A 17,366-nucleotide genomic window follows, 5' to 3' on the forward strand; every position below is an offset into this window, starting at 1 on the left:
GAGGCAGAAGATGCCCTAGATCATTCAAACCATTCAACTCAAGGCAGTGTGGGTTTTCTCTCTGCTCTATATTCCCATGCAACTTGTGTGGCTTAAATTTAAACTGCTCCAGTGATGAGGATTACATCTCTTCCTTTGGAAGTGTTGCATGCTTGAGCCCATGTTGATAGACTACTTTTTAAAAAAACCCAACTTTTTTCCCCTCTCATGTTCATTCTAAATGTTCCCTTCTGCTCATTCTGCTATATAGTTCCCTAGCATTTTGAATTAAATAACATGTCTCTAGTAGGCTGTTCTCATATCAGTAGAGAAACATTGTGATGCAATGCAAAGCCTTTATTATGTTTTATGTTTTTTTGGCAAAGAAACCTGGCAAGGCTGTGTCCCGAGTGGTCTAATAAAGCTCAGGAGTGTTTTAAAATCAATATCAAAATGAAAGATATATTATTCTCATACAGGGATATACTGCAAGTTGTTTTTAAGGTTAAAAAGATTTGGAAATTTGGAACTTGATTTAAGGAAAAAACAACAGAGAAACCAACATTTTTCCTGAACTTCATTTCCCCAACTTCTTCTTATAAAAACTGTGAATGAGGAATACAGAAATGGATGTTTCAAAATGGGCTCCTGGGTACTAATTCAGTGCCTGAAAACCTGAGTTTTCAACAGTCTTTTTAACTTCTGAGGAACTGTGGAGCAAAGGATGCTTAGCACAGTTATATGCCTAAATATAAATTAATAGCCTAACTAAGACCCTTGATTTTGGACTCCATTACCTTTTGTGTATTATGCTCAGAATTTTCCTTGGATACCTTTTTTATTTAAAGAGAATAATTTAAAGAGAAATAATTGTAGAAAGGTTTCCAGTTATTGTCTGATTAAATCTAGCTGACCAACATTTTTTGATAGGTACGTTCACAGCTGAAAAAGGAGTCAGATAGCTGAAGTTAAAATAATAATATTATCCTGGAGCACAACATAGCTCTAATGAAGACTAAATACTAAAGGATTTGGTTGTGCCAAAAATTAAAGCCAACTTCAGTCTGTGCAAATATATATGTTGAAGATGGAAATACATGCATGCTGGGAAGTAACACTGGGGATACTCTTCTAAATTCACACCAAAATATGAAGTTTAGACAGTCTAACACAAGTCTTGACGTGTGCGCACTAATGTTCTAAATAAAAAATGTTCTGTGAGAGCTGGTGTTTCTTGGGAGAGGGAGAATAACAAAATGTGACGCATAAATCAGTGGCATCCCTTCTGTCTTATACTTCAGTAAATCTCAGTCATCTAATTCCATAAGTGATATAGTAGAAATGAAAATGGACCAGAAAAGAATAGAACCAGGGAAAAATTAGAGACCTGTAACAATTCTTGTATGAGGAGAGAGAGCTGTAACATACAGAACTTTTAGATAGGAAAGAAGGTGTGTGGGATGCTGTTATGGAAGTAAACAAAATAACTAATGGTAGGGAGAAAAGGAACAGCCAGTTAACACTGAGAAATATTTTCCATTGATAAAAGTCAGGACTTTATTCATTTAGGTGCAGGGTTACTAGATATCATTAAGATTGATAAAGATTTTTTAATTATTAGAAAGCTGCAGAGCTACAAAAAATGAGTCCCTTTAAGAACTTTGGGTTTTTAACTAGGGACACTTGTCTTTGAAAGAAAGCACAACCTAAGTCAGGTATGAAGTCTAGAAGGCCAGGTTGTCAAAGATGAGTGGCTTTACGTACTTCTATTGGATTTTCAACCATAAAATAAAAATGTAAGTAAATATATTTTATATTACATGTATGCCTATACATTTTTAAAAAAGATTAGCCATATCAAGAAACCAAAAATTCTCTCCCAAGATAAGTCTCAGACAGGAAATTTATTATATTCTTCTCATAAATCATAGTATTCTGGATTTTCCAAATTGTGAAACTGAAAAAAGTAATAATACAGCTAAATGAATTAATTTGAAAACAATTTGGTGATAATCATTGTTTTTTGATTACAAAACATGAGATATATTTCATCCAGTAATGACATAATCATATCAGAAGACTTATTTTTAGATTGATTTGAATAATTTGGGAAACTATCACAAGTTTGCCTGCTAGGAACCTGTGAATAATATAGCTGAATAGTGTAGAGACAAAGGGTTGAATAGAAACTGCTTTTGCGTAGTTTAACATTATAAGGAGCTTTGCTAACATAGCACCGAGAACTGGATGACAACCCTAAGAAGTCTGCTTTAGTGCTTCCACTGTGGCTAGGCAAATATTAGGAGAATTTCTGAAGGATACAAAGGCAATTGGGAAGGGAAAAAACCAAAACAAAACAACCAAAAAAAACCCAAAAAACCAAACACCACCAAAAAAAAAAAAAAAAGCCATACAAAGGATAATCTTTTAAAATATAGATGGACCTAAATAGAAAATCCACATCCTATTTTCAGTGTCAGTTTTGGTACTAACCAGTTTTGGGATGGGGACCACCTGTAAAACTTGGAATTGTTTGTGAGTTCAGTTTCCAAAATACCACCCACCTCTCTCCCAGTGTGAGTGATTCTGATTCTAGAGTTTCGGTTGCATGAAATCCTTACAATAGACACTGTAATAGGTCACAAAGCCTACAAAGAGTCAAATAAATGCAGGATACTCTGGGGACTCACATGTCTCTGCCTTGGGCTGTGTCTGTGGCTACATAACTTATCAAATTGGCTGTGTATATTTTAGGCAAGGGCAACAACCTTGGCAGCAGCTGCTGATAAATTTTCATAGTAGAATTTCTAAACTAGCAGCACCTTCAGACACTACCCTTACAAATGAAATGGTTGTTCAGTATGGTGAATATTAAAAATAACTTTTTATAGATGAAGTAATTTTCAAATTACAATATAGATGGATGTACGAAAATTATACTTTTCCCCAACAAAAGATGAAGAAATAGAATGGTTGATGTGAAGGTCTAATTAATCACCATAGAGATGTGGCATGACTATTTCCAAGACTGTAGTTCTTCACCTATAACAGATAAGAATTGAACAGAAAATCACACTATTCTTAGCAAAGGTCATAAAAGATTTTGTGATTATGGTTTTCTTTAAACTGTTCATTCCTCATATACTTTGAATATTATTTGTCTTAGGATTGATAAAGTACATTACTGTCACTGTCAAACAATACATCTGCAACATGGTAAATAGTTTAGTGATGGACTTTCTAAGCTTCCACATCAGAGAAATTACTTATGAAAGGATATGCAGTGCTAAGTAGAGAGTCACATGAATATTACTCAAAAAACCCATCAACTCCAGAACAAAGTATACACTATAAATTATGTAAAACAATAGATAATATCATCAAAGGTGTGTATACAAGTCCAAAACAATTAGTTTGGAAAGCATATTGGTCCAGTAAGAGATTGTGCTTCAAGCCAATATCACAAACGATCCCAAAAAAACCTCACATATATTTTCAAATACATTGTATTTTTATTCCACTATAAGAAAATGGATTGAGTTTCTATTGTGTTAACATTAATTTGCATAACTTATGATAATTGCCCAAGTACTCCTACCCAAAGGATAAGGGAATGTAAAATTCAATGGGAAAGTACATTTAACCACAAACTGATTTTCCCGTTCCACTTTTTTTGGTTACTTTTGTTTGTCCATAATTTATACACTTCAGAAAACTAACGCAACAGTAGAGAAAGTTTTGTTATGAATGTCTGGTTTCATGACCTCCTAGTAAAAGAGAAATGAAGCATTATCTTCCTCTTGAATGCTGTCAAGAAGCTAAGCTTAATTCTCAAAATGATACACAAATATGCTAGGATTTTACCTCCCCTGAAGTGCTAATTGAGTTCATTAAGTAAATAACATGGTTAGTGGGTTTGGCATTTCAGAAAATGTACAAATCTCCTGGTTTATGAGTACGACAAGCAAATACATCTAAAAGTTTATTTGAATAGAATTCATGCTTTTGAAAGGCATAACAATTAATTTATTCACAAAAAAATAAACAGTAAGTAGTTTGTTCCCCTTCTTAGACTGAAGCTGTTTTGAAGTTAAAATTTATGCTGAAGTGAAAAGAGTGAGAATAGAATGGTAACTTCAAAGAAATGACCTGAAGGTTACAGACACAAGGGAAGCTCCATTGACAGAAGCAGAATTACCCCAGCAGTGATGCTGCCCTACTTCATTAGACAGACTTCAAAGACACCTTTTATAATATGATCTAGTATTTAAAAAACAAAACAAAACAAACATAAAAAAGAAATCCAAGTGGGAATACAGGACAGAAAAATAGAAGAGTGGTTTTAAATCTTAATATTTGGACTGTGTCCAATAAGACAAATTTTCTATATTATATTGATTCAGCCATATATTGGAACACAACAATGAGGTTATTTAAATCCAATATATTTTAGACAGCAGTGTAGAAAAGCAAGGTTGTGTGATACAGGTCTTGATCATTTTTCTTCTGTTCATGGAAAGAATAACATTGGTACTCATCTGAGATATATTCTGAGGTGACAGTGTGTTTCATCTGGGACCATTTCCCTAACAATATCTTTTCATTCCTTAAGCACATGCCTCCTCTTTGTACCTCATCCTTGACGTTGTTAAGGTTTCTTTCAATATGATGAGACATAACTGGTGAGGCAGAAACCCAGAGTACATCGTATCAGTCACTTCTTTATTTTTGTTCTGAAGCGTAGAATCAAAAAAATAAGATTTTGCTAGATGTACAGAAGTTTCTTAACAACTTTGGTTGAAAGCTGTAGGCTTGATATGGCTGAGAATTGTGCTTGAAACATGGTTTTAAGAAAAGAGTGCAAAAATGAAGTGACTTCTAATTTTTTCTTATACCAGAACATACATTTTTGTTACTAATATTTTATAACGTAATGCAATGTAATAAAAAAATGATGCTTTTCATTTATTATTTTTTTTTAATTTTTTCTTAATTATGAATGAATCAAAAAAGCCCAGAGTTGATAAAGTGACAACACTAGAGCTTTAAACAAAACCTCATCTAATGCACTGAAGTCATCTGGTGTTCCATACTTATTATTTTCAGTCACGAAGTCCTACTTTGATCTCCAAGGATGTCAAAGCAGATAGCTTCAACTCAGCTTGATAGTATGTGTTCAAGAATATAGAAAACATCCATTTGCTCAGTGTCTCTCTACTTCTTCCTGCTTTAGAGATTTTATGAGCATGGAGTTTCATTTTTATTAAGATATCCTAAAGTGATAACAAAAATACCTTTAAATTAAAAAGAAATCAGAAAATCACGATCAGAAAGCATCCGTCCATAAAGCTCACTATTATAAAGATGCATTCCACCGTACGATTTGCTCTTATTTATATTTTGAAAGCTGTGGAAAAACTGAATTGTTATTTTGTACTCATTGTCATGGAAGAGAGGTCCCCTTATCCTTGCTGTAGCTCGATTCTATTGAGGAAAGAGACCCATTGAACTGGAAAGTACTGCAGGGCTGCAGTCAGGAGCCAGGCTGGCTTTGGACAGCTGTGTAGATGGTCAGTTAAACATATACATCAACACCAGCTTTACTGTCAGTTACTTGTTTTTTTCTGTTCAGGTACTATAGATTTCTTGATTCTCCTGGAGACTGTCTGTATTGATACACATTTTTCAGAGAAGCTCAGAAAGCTCAAGTAGGAGTTTTTTTGGGTGTCAGTCTTGCCTGACTCACCTAAGATTTTCGGTGGCTTTAGAGTTCGGATCAGGACTTCCTTTAAAGTCAAAAATGTCACTTTTGTGAAGTGAGTTGTTTTACTATGAGGTGACCTATCCATCTGCAAATATCCTTTTTCTCCATATTATCTGCTAAATGGTGATGTGTGCTAATATTTACATGATCAATATTTATGTTGGGACAGATTCATTTTTTATTGTTTTTTTCTAACACTGAAAAAATAACATTAATTCCAAATCATCATGATTTAAAAATAAAAGTATTTTCCTACCCTGCTTAGGCAAGAATACCTTAATTTCAAAGCTATGCTTTATAATAAAATGCATCAAAGTGTATTAGGTATATCAAGCTAGAATGCAGTTTAATAGAGTTTCAATACTGAAATAAGTCTATTTGAATGTGCAGCATCTGAAATTTATGTCAATGGAAAATATTTAAATTTTTCAAAACAGAATTTGGGGATTCTGATATTTTATCCCAATTAACTTGCTGAAGATCACAGCAGGAGGTCAATATTTATTAATACTGAAAAACATAATGTTTTCTGTATATATTTTTACATTCAAATTCTTGATTGTTGATATTACAATCACTCACCCTCTTTCCTACAGTGTAGGTTAGTGCCAAATCCCTCTTCACTCTACTTTCTGAAACTAGTATTGTTCACTCACACCAAAGTCATTACAGAGAATATCAGCATATATAAACCTACTAACAACACTCTTGGTTTCACCCAAATGGCTTGTTAGTGAAAAATTTCTTTGTATGCATACTATTCTTCAGCTGGAAATATTAAATGCACATTAGGGTGCCTGTGTGGAAAAATATAAATCAATTAAAGAAATACGGACACTAGAATTATTAAACAAAGCCAGCAACTTAATCTCCTTGTAGCAGTTTGTGAAAGACTTCTTTAGTTCTCCTCTCAGTAAATGGGTAGTTACTCACAAAATTGCTGTCTCAAGCAGAAACTCTCAAGGAACTGTATTGCAGCTGGATAATTAAGTGTCTTTATCTCTTTGTAAATGGGCCATAAGGCATTCTATTTCAGCTCACTAATGAGGACCACTTTATGGTATTCCTAAGTGATGTCTTTCAAATGCTCAGTGATTCCAAGTATTATTGTTCTGGCCAGTCACTAAGGCTGGATTTATTGGGAAACAAACTTGATAACTGTTGATAATTTATTAGGTATTAAATAATTATGCCCTGGAGAGGGTGAAAGCTCACTATGTTAGTGTCGTTTTCCAAGACTGAATTAATTCCTGCAGCACTACAGGAGGGGGAATTCTGCTTTAAATGATTTATTTAATAAGTAGTTGGATAGCTTGAGTGCTCTTGTTATGCAATTGTTTACCTTTCTTACTGCAGACTCTTAGAGGCTGTGTGGGAGGGCAAAGTAATGTTCTATTAACTGCTAAAACATATCTATAAATGTTAATGTGAGACATCTAATTGGCTACAACTTTTCTCTTTTTTCCTTATGTTAAAAATATTGATCTGAAATTCTTGTATGTAATGAACCTTCGTGTTCCTAACAAATCTGATACTGGACTAGATCATAGGCTGGGTAGAATCATTGTAGCCTTACTAATTGCATTTCAGAGTGGCCTGGTAGTTATGTTGGATTGTACTTAAGTGAGGTTTGTACACCTCTTTGGGCCTCCCACATGCAGTGAGTTCCCATTAAGGGCCAGGGTTTGAGGGCAAAGGGACTACTTTTGCTTTTGTCATTTCTCCTTGAAACAATATCCTTCCACTTCTCCATTCAGTCCAGGGGTTGTAGGGTCACAGGGTGAATCAAGGTCGGTGAGCTTCTCCAGCAGAATAATAAACTTGTATAATAAACAAAGAAACAAAACAACAACAAAACAAGCAAGCAACCAAACAAAACCCCCCAAGCTTTCCTCCCTGCTTCCTCCCTACACCAAACTCAAACACTTTCTGTCAGATCTCCTATTGGCTGATACATTTTGTGCCTATGGAACCAGTTTACAGCCAACAAATACAGCAAGAACAGCACTGCTCCTGTAAGTTACGCTGTCATTGCACTGTGTCTGGAGTTAAGACTGAGTGTTCCCTTCAACATTAAAAATGTTCATATATATATATATATATACATATATATACACTTATATTGTCATAGTCTGAACATCTAAATGAAGGCCAGCATTTTCCATTTTCCATTCTAACCATTCAGAAATTAATGCGCCTGAGGAAGGAATTCTAAAGTTCTATTTTCTCCTATTTTCTAAAATACCAATGTATGTTCAAGGTAAGCTCCCAAGGAAATCCTAAATGAAAGACATGGGAGGTGCTACTTGCTTATTAATGGTCAAAATAAAAATAGTATTTTACAAATTGTTACAACAGAATAGACATGAAATCAGAAAAACATTTGTACCACATAATTCATGATGTACTCAAATACTGTATAAAGTATTGGAACACACATCTCACATGATAAAAAAAGCTACAAAGACAGATGATTGAATATGTGAAATAGCATTAATTAAGGATATGAGGGATACTTCAAGCAGTATAAATAATAATAGAAGGTGAAAGCAGTAGAAATTGTAGGCAGTGCTTGCTTTCATCTAAGAATGAAGGGTCACCAGATGAAACCCTCTGGTTAAAAGCTAGCAGTAGGAGATTGTCCTCCACATGGCACGTGTATGGAGTTCCTTGGAGTGGGACACTGGATGTTTAAAATTAATGTGGCTTCAAAAATGCAACTGGAAAAATTAATGGAAGAAAATTCTTTCAAAGCCTACTAAATATGCAGATATTACATCTGGCAGAGGAAGTGCTTATGCTGTAAATTCCTGGATATGCTTTCCTGAATTTATGCTGTTCTCCAGTCATCTGCCTTGGACATCTGTCCCTATTGAAGAATATTTTTTGGGCCAGGTGTTAGTCAAGCTCTTGCAAAATCTTAGAGCCCTCCTGAGGAGGGAAAGGCATAAAGGAAAAGAAAATTATGAGAAAATAAGTAATTATGAGGGCGTAAGAACAAAAAAACCAGAATAGGTTGAAAGATCAAGTCCTGTGAGGAAGCCCCATGACTTCTAGAGCCCTGATGCAGGAGATGGGACACTGGAGGGGCTGGAGTGGCAGTTTATCCTGGTATAGCTACTCTCATAACTTTATTTGGGAACAATGGGGGCCTTGATAATACAGTTTTATAAACTAGAATCTGCAAATTTATAATCTATAAATTTGATTATGGAACAATAGTTCCCAGAACAGAAATATTCTATTCCAAAATGAATTTTTCTTATCCAATTTGCCATTGGCCATCTCTGTTTGTCATATTCAGAGCAGTCTCACAAAGCAATATTACTTTGAAACGCATTTTGGTGAATGTATACTTTGTTGGAAGGAAAATGCATGTCCAAACTCCAGTTCTAAACTTCCTCTCTCCTCCCTAATAAACAAATGTGAGTACAGAAGCATGCACAACAACTTATCTGAGAAGACTTCTGGACTCCAAGACATGTAGAAGCAACCTTCTTATTAATATCCCTCCACTTTTTTTTTTCCTAAAGATGATACTCAGACTTTATGAAGATGAAAATAAAACATAGTATTAGTACAGGAGGAAATAAAGTTGATATTAGAGAAAGTTTTGGATCAGGTGGTGGTAATTTGTTTTACAATTATTTAGATTTGGGTAGTAAATGCATGTAAGTTCAGATTAAAAATTTTGCTTCACTAGCTAGATGTTAAAAGTTCCTGATGTTTTATCAATAATAAAAAACTTTTTTTTTTTTCATACATATCAGTGGATTGTAATTCTCTAATTAATTTTCACATTGGTTATATTGAGTGATGGTGGTAGCTTTAATAATCCAGAAATATGTTTTGGAGAGGGAAAACAGAGACTATGTAACGTGTACTTGAATCCAGAAATCATTCTTTCAAGTCCTTTTTGAAAGGCACAAATGTGCTCTTAGACTGCTGTCATTTCGGTTTGTAGGCATCACTGTAGTTATCTGGAGAACATATTTGAATTGAAATCAGCCTTCAGGTTCCTGCCTTTCCCTGTAATTTGTGTGACATCTGCAGCACAAAAGTGTTGTCATAGAGTTATCTTTATGGGGGGAATAGTTGGGTGTCACAGTCAGCTATTAGTCTGCAGTTTAATGTTTGTTCTCAAGTGGAGGTTGGTATATGCAAGATTAGGACACTGAAAAAACAGACTATACCTCAGGCTGTAAGTCAGCAAAAACTGTAAGTCTGCATATTTTTCCTCCTCAAAACAAAAATAATCTTGTCAGATCTGTTTGTGCTTCCTGATGCTAAGTCTGGGAACATGTATACATGTTTGGGCAATGTTCCAGGCCTCTTCACTGGGGGTATTTGACTGACATCCTTTTGATAACATTAGCAAACTGTTCTGGATTTGATTCTTCACAAACTAGACGCTGCTTGCCATCATAACTGGAATTCTGTTGGTGCACAGCAGCTGCACCCAAATGGCTGGGAAAGAGGTCAAAGACACAGGATCTCCTACAGAAATGTAGGATTCCCCAGCATGTGTCTGGAACCATGACAAGATCCAGGCAAAATTTATTTGCAGTCTGGATCTAGACAGAAACTGCCATTTGGTAGTCCTTGAATGACCCTGTTCTGGGATGTTAGAGCTGTAGGTAAAAACCATCAATTTACAACCTTCTCCTTTTTGATTTTTTATAAGTTGTTTAGCTCAGGACATAAATTTTTACCTCATATGCTTTTGATAGAGCAGCTAAAACTCAATTCAATTATATTTGCCAACAAGATATAGAGAAAGACTTTTCCTTTCTTGCTTCAAAAGCATGAAGAATTTTTTTTTAAGTGCCTTTTGGTATGTGTAGTGATTATTAAATTCTATAAGAAAATTAGATTTATGTAAATAAAACATTAAAACAATGAAAATATAATAATTCACTAAGACACTAGAGAAAGCTCTGCATATCTGTCCAAATAAGTCACTATTGCTCAGAAAAACCAACAGCTGCCTTTCATTTGCTGGCAGGATCACTAAAGGACGTAAGACTCTGGTGATTAACTCAATCTCAACTGATTTCACAAACATGGCAATTCAGATCTCAAATTATTTAGTAAGTATGAAGGTGATTTTGTTGATTCAGCCAACATAATGAACTGCAGTTTAATATTCTTTATTGCTTACAGACAAACTGTACTATTCATTCACCGAATATCTGATGCAGAGTTGAAAAGCAATAGGATAACCACTTAATTTTCTCAAAAACAGTCAGAAATCTCAATTTAAAAAAAAAATGAAGTCTGTTATTTTAATATTTTTTCCTAGCTGAGATGAGATAATTTTCATATAGCTAGGAAAAAAGATAGATATTGTATGTTTTTAATTTTGTATTCCTAGAAAAGAACATTAGATTACTAAATATTTCAGAAGCCATTTATTCTTAGCAGTCAGTTTGTATTTTTTTAAACCTGGGAAGAAAAGCAAACATCATTTGTGATAGATGTAAGGAATTAGTAAACTAATTCACAACTGACCTAATTTTACAACTTACAGCAGATATAGTCTCACCCTACACAGAGACACACATACCTAATAGCCAGATAAATTTCCATGTCTCTTGATTTGGGAAAAGGCTATATATATCTGAGCTCTCTCACTTGCAAGAAAAAGTAAACCTTTCTCAGAGGCTACAACCTGAGGTGGTGACCCTGGCTTTCTGCTGGAAGTTAATAACCTGTAAGCAGGTGCAGCAGAACAGCTGCTCAGCCCTGGCAGTTCACAGCCTGTGGGTCAGCAGAGACCTCATTGATTTGGCCTCCTGTGTGTCAATGGGGCCCAAGCAGTTATGGATGGTACTTGCTGTGCTACATGGACTCCAGTCATCATCCAGGGCACTGAGGAAAAGAAACAGCTAAAAGGCTGATAACTGAAAGAAGCAATTCACATCAAGTAGAGTGACACAGGTAGTGTAGCCCAAGGAGAAAGTTACTGAGCTAAAAATTAACCAGAAGACTTTTGGAAATGCAATCAAAGAAATTATTTTTCTTGTTAATGTTCCTTCTCTTCAAGAAAACAGGAATTTCCACATAGACATCATTGCTTCAAAGGACCATGACTTCATCACCAGTTTATTCATCCAGGAAAGGCAATAAAAAAAGCTCTCAAGGGTTCGAAATTTTGGCTAAGCATTCAGTTTAAAAGTATTATTTTGCTTGACATAGACTTATCTTTTTCTTCAGGTACATAAAACTCTGGCATAAGCATTGTATTTGAAAACAGCTAATCTAACATTAGAAATTTGTATAAAGTCAATAAGATCTTGAAGCTGACAAAGAAATGTAATGGCTGCGTATTTTGCTTTAGAACTACTTAATTTGGACTTTCTTACTTTTTTAGAAATTTACTTACACATCTACCATGTGTGAGCCAATATATCACTCAGGGACTTCACTTAATGTATAAAGGATTCAAGGTCTATGTAATGTTTTAGAAAAAAACAGTCTGGAGCTATAGTAGGTAAAAGTGATTGGGAAATTGTATGGAATATTAAGTTAGAAAAACAATAGTAAACCTCAGAGAAAATATTTTTTATTCTGAAAGAACATTACCAGAAACATTCCTGAGTTTTAATTTTCTGACAACTTTGGGCTGTTCTTGCAAATTACAGTGTGATGTATTAAGAAAAACTGAACTTTGTGCTGGTCATGCTTAATATACTGTGTCACAATCTGTAATTGTGCAGCTCCTCGCGAAGGAGCTGGTCTTTTCTTCCACTGTGAGCACCAGCTCCTGAGAGAGGGATGAGAGGCACCCAAGGAAAGCCATGTTCTGGCTACAATGGTTCCCTGAATAAAACCCGTGGTGTAAAAACAACAGGTATTGAGTTGCTTAGATTTTAGGAAATTACACATCTGCTCTCTGTGATCTCAGCTACTTCAGCTGTCTGATACTAAGAGAAAGAATAGAAAGAACTGGGTATATCTAAGACATTTATCTGTGCTTTTCACCTTTGTGTCTCAGACAAACATCACTTTTATTGTGTTTTTTTTAGCCTTTAAGCATGAGGAAATTATTTCTAAGGATGGTTCCTAGAGATCCATCTCTTTAGAAAATTATTTTCAAAGCTATTTTCTCTGATATTCAAATCTTACTTTTTTGACATTTTAATAATATGAACTTTAGAATATAGTCATGATTTCTATTGTCTAACTTTCACTTAAAAACAAGCCAAATTCAAATTTCCTTGATTGACTCTTAAGTAGTTACTTCCAAGTGGTTTCCAATGTGTGTATAACAGTTAAATAGAGGTAAGATAATCTCTCTACACACAGCTAATAAAATATAAGTACTTTAAGACTGAAGGAAATGAATGCTGCCTCTGCACAACTAAATATATTCTTTAGACAGGAGAGACTAATGTCTGCAGTTGAAACAACAGCATTAGAGAAATTCAGGCCAGGAAGAGTGGATCTATTCTAAAGCCCTCTGAAATCAATGAGGGGCTTTGCTTTAACTCCTCTAGGCTTTGGCTCCAGCCCCAAGTAATTATTCAGGTTGGATTTTGGCCACTGATATTAACACCATCTGCTTACAGAAAGTACCGTGAAGTCTATAGTTAACACAAATCACAAAGACCTCAGTTCTATATCTTATCTAAAAAAATGGCACCTTTGAGAGTGCATTGTTGATGTGCACCTTGCTGAGGACCTCACTCCCTGCCATCTCACAGGGAAATGTGACATCTACTGTGTTACCAGCAGTACCTTTTCAAAATACGGCCAAGTTTCAAGCCATTGATTTTCCAGTTGAAGTTCGTATGCAAATATGTGAACCAAGTTTTATTGTATTGATGATCTTGAATAAAAATAATAAATATGCAACAAATACAAGGAAAGGGAGAAGTAAGGGATTTTTGTTTGCTAAAATAAAATTTTAAAGGAACAATACAATACTCATAAAAGGGAAAGAGTAATGTGATTTTTGTGTAAAATGCCTACCTAGAGATCAATACAGTCTTACAGTCAGGATTGAATTTTTCACTATTTTCTATTTTCACCTTTTCACAAAATGACTGAGTCAAAGTGTTTAACCTTACTTTTCCTCAGTTTCCCCATCTGTGAAATTATATTAATGCTAATTGATCTGGGAGGAATTTGCCATCCTAAAATATTGCTTTGAGGTAATCAAAGGGAAGAGAGTACATCAAACTATAAACCCTCGGCCTTATTGCACACCATCTGAGGCCTGGGTAGTCCCACATGCCGAGCAGGGCCTTTGCTTTGTTGCACATCAGTGTCATTAAACACCACTTTTGCAGCACTGACCACTTCATTGAGAGTGAATAAGGTGTAGTCCCTTTTTCACCTATAATTCACACTTTCAAGCCAAAAATGAACAAGATGTGTCTGTCACCAGACGATGAGTGTGTCTGGAGGACTTAAATATTGTTTCTGTATTGTAAGGATTAATGAAGTGCTGGCCCGAACCCTGCACAACACTTAAGGACATGTTTAATTTTAAGAATCTGAGTAGACTGATGGACTTTCATGGGAATACTGATGTGCTCAAAGTATGTGTTTGGAATGAAATCATATCCTTCAGCACTGTGTGGGGTCATGCAACTTTTGTTTGTGAAAGTGAAGGAACACTCTCAAGTTTTACTCCTTCGACAGGGAATCTCCTGGTTGTTCAAGACTGGGATCCTTGACATTTTACTCTCCTGATTTCTCAGCCCAGACTCATAGAGGTGGTCTGCCTATAACATACAGTATCTAGATCTACACTGGTGTTCTACCATGATCTGTTCTCCTGTGCTGAGCCAAAAATAAATTCTATAAATCTTGACTTAAAACATCTGACTTCAGTAGCGCTGATTTTTCTTTTTTTTCCACTAACTATATCTAGCAAATTTTATGCAAGTAGGTATGAAAAGAGTTAAGCTATTCCCTTCCAAAAACTAAATGTAAGTGAGCAGCTGCCTTGCCCCAAGCTCCTACGCTGCTAAAAGGTATTACTTCGTGAAGGGCACAAACTCTCTCCTTACAAGGTCTGCATTGTCTTAGGTATGTGTCAGATCACAACACTGAACAAGTTTTTCACCTCCATGTGCCATCTCTGGGACATTCTTTGTCAACCTCACACATACATCTTGAGTCAGAGGCAACACCTTCAGGGGCACAGACCTTTGCACTCAAAACTCACTGTATTCACCTCTCAGTGGGCAGGATGCTCTGTTTAGCTATTTATATCATGACTTACTTCTGGTGCCTACTCTACTACCAAAAGTTTCTTGCTAGTTCTTTACTAAAACTTATCAAATACACAAACTTTATAAGGACCACAATACAATTATTACTGTGTAGAAAAAGAATACAGTGTGCAAAAGTGGATACAGATACACAATTCCTAGATACAGAAATGTTTGAGTGTTGTTGTAACTTATATTATCATGTTTTATGTTTTGCAGTTTTACTAAAGAATGCAAAAAAGGAAGAAGAAAAGCCTTTCAGAGACTGTGCAGATGTATACCAATCTGGTTTTAACAAAAGTGGGGTCTACACTATTTATATTAACAATGTGTCAGATCCTAAAAAGGTAAAGACTTGGTTTATTTTCTTCTTTGTTAATATGATGTTGCTCTGGACTTAGAGCATTTGGAGACTTCATTCAAGTTCTTATTCTGCAAAGCATTGTACTGGTATAAATAAATTGGGTTATATTCAGTCTTTAAAAAGAAAATAAAATAGATTACTACAATCATTACTAAATGTACTAAATGTATTATTCCAGACATTCTTCTTTCCTGCTGACAGAGAATTCTTCCTAAGTTCCAACATATACTCAATAGTTGACTCACTTCCTCCCACTTGGCAAGCTCAGTTGAACTGGGCTATGACTGCAAATAAATCTGTGATAAAATTGAGAAGACAATTTGTAAAGTGCGATAATGAGGAAGCTGATGGGGGAGGATTATCTGGTAGCACTGGGAAAGAAATAGCAGAATGAGTAGTTTTTAAAGATAAGGATTTACAAAAATCCTGCTTCTGTTGTAGGGAATAGGGAAGAGTGTTTTTGTCTGTAAAGAGACCAATATTCTGAGTGTTAGCACTGCTTGAAAGGATGAAGCATTTATAATCCCGTTCTTCTCCAAAAAGAGCCTTGGGTGGTTTTTTTTCAATGAAAATGAAACATCAGTCTGTAAAGGAGACTAGTCTTTTGAAGGCTTTTTTTGATAAGATATCTGAGTCAGTTAAAAGTTAGAAACATGAGAGGATAACCTAAGCCTAACTCATCCACGGAGGAAGGCTGGCTGTCCTGTTGACAGGGTACTATTGGGAGCAGCCACCGAGGCTAAAGGCTGATTACCTGGGAGAGTGAAATACAGTAGCGTCCATAAAGTGGACCAAACAGGAGGGAGGGAACCCCTTCTGGCTGGTGAATTTATTCTTACTGCAGTAAAATGGTGACTCTGCAAACAGAAAAAGACTGTAACAAATATTACCAATGTTCTTGTTTATAGTAAGTTTATGATCATATTAAGATATGTAAAACGTATTTCTAAACTGAATTTGGTACTATTAGAGGCCTTTGGAAAGCTATAAATGTCAAGGCGTTACAGTTTACCAAGGAAAGTGGAAGAGTTCTATGGGCCAAGATCAATATAATTCTGGTGAATATGAATGGAAAAATAATTGACATGACATAAAATACAGAAATCCCTTTAAGTGTTACTGACCCGGACAAGAAAAATTAAAGCAGTTCTGCAGAAGCTGTTCCACTCAGAAAAGAGAGGTAACATCTATGTCCAATTTGCATATACCAATTGGCAGTAGCTTTTCCTAGCCTTACTGAAGTTTGTATACCATGTCCAGAAGCTGGATTGCAATTAAAACCAGCAGTTATCTGAAAGCACTGTGACATTGATGCTTCTGGTGTATTTCCTTAAACCCACTTGACTGGTATTATAAGGACAGTGACACAATGGAAGCCACCCTGTGTTTACCCTGTATCCCTGTTTACAGACACTGCTATCAATCAATAGAGATAACACAACTCAGCTGATATAATTGCATTATGTTTTCCTGGATGGTTCCTGTTTTAGCAAGAAAATGTGAGTGTGTGTGTCTCTGTGTGTTGAGGGCATTTCTGCTTCCACCTGTTTCTGTCTTGCCCTAGTGATAACACAGCAAGAGCTGATTCCAGGCATGTTCATGTTAGTCAGCTGAGAAGTGTGATTGCTTTAACAGATGTTTTTTTCAGACATTAGGGTTATTTTAACATTCTTCAAGGTAGTGCTGTGCAGATAGCTGAACTAACTCCAGCTGAGATAGCTTCAAAATTGTATCAACTCAGCACTGTGCCAGGACTAATTACCCCAGAGGTAGCACTATGCAGACACAGTTAGATTGCTCTAATACCCTGATAGGTACTCCATGACGGACACATACTTGCTTGTTTAAAGCCAGCTTAGTTATCTGGATTACCATGATGCAATGCACAAACCTGACATGTCTGAAGAGGCCTAATATACTGTTACCTTCTGTAACACTCTCAGCCACCAGCAACTATCTCATTCAGGTCACAAAAATATACCTTCATTTTATTTTATATTTCCTAAGGGTTACTAACTAGAATCCTCATATTCAA

At 35.5% G+C, this 17,366-nt stretch overlaps 1 protein-coding gene across 1 annotated transcript in view; it reads left to right on the forward strand.

Moving 5' to 3' along the window:
- ANGPT1 (angiopoietin 1) overlaps window positions 1–17,366 on the forward strand; it is a 155,088-nt gene that overhangs the window by 84,633 nt on the left and 53,089 nt on the right. Inside the window, exon 5 of the mRNA XM_050305783.1 lies at window positions 15,187–15,314. Coding sequence (XP_050161740.1) covers window positions 15,187–15,314 — 128 coding nt within the window. The remainder of the gene's footprint in view (window positions 1–15,186; window positions 15,315–17,366) is intronic.

The sequence above is a fragment of the Myiozetetes cayanensis genome, unplaced genomic scaffold (genome assembly GCF_022539395.1).
Source record: "Myiozetetes cayanensis isolate MyiCay16 unplaced genomic scaffold, myiCay2020 scf1, whole genome shotgun sequence".
NCBI classification, from domain to species: Eukaryota; Metazoa; Chordata; class Aves; order Passeriformes; family Tyrannidae; genus Myiozetetes; species Myiozetetes cayanensis.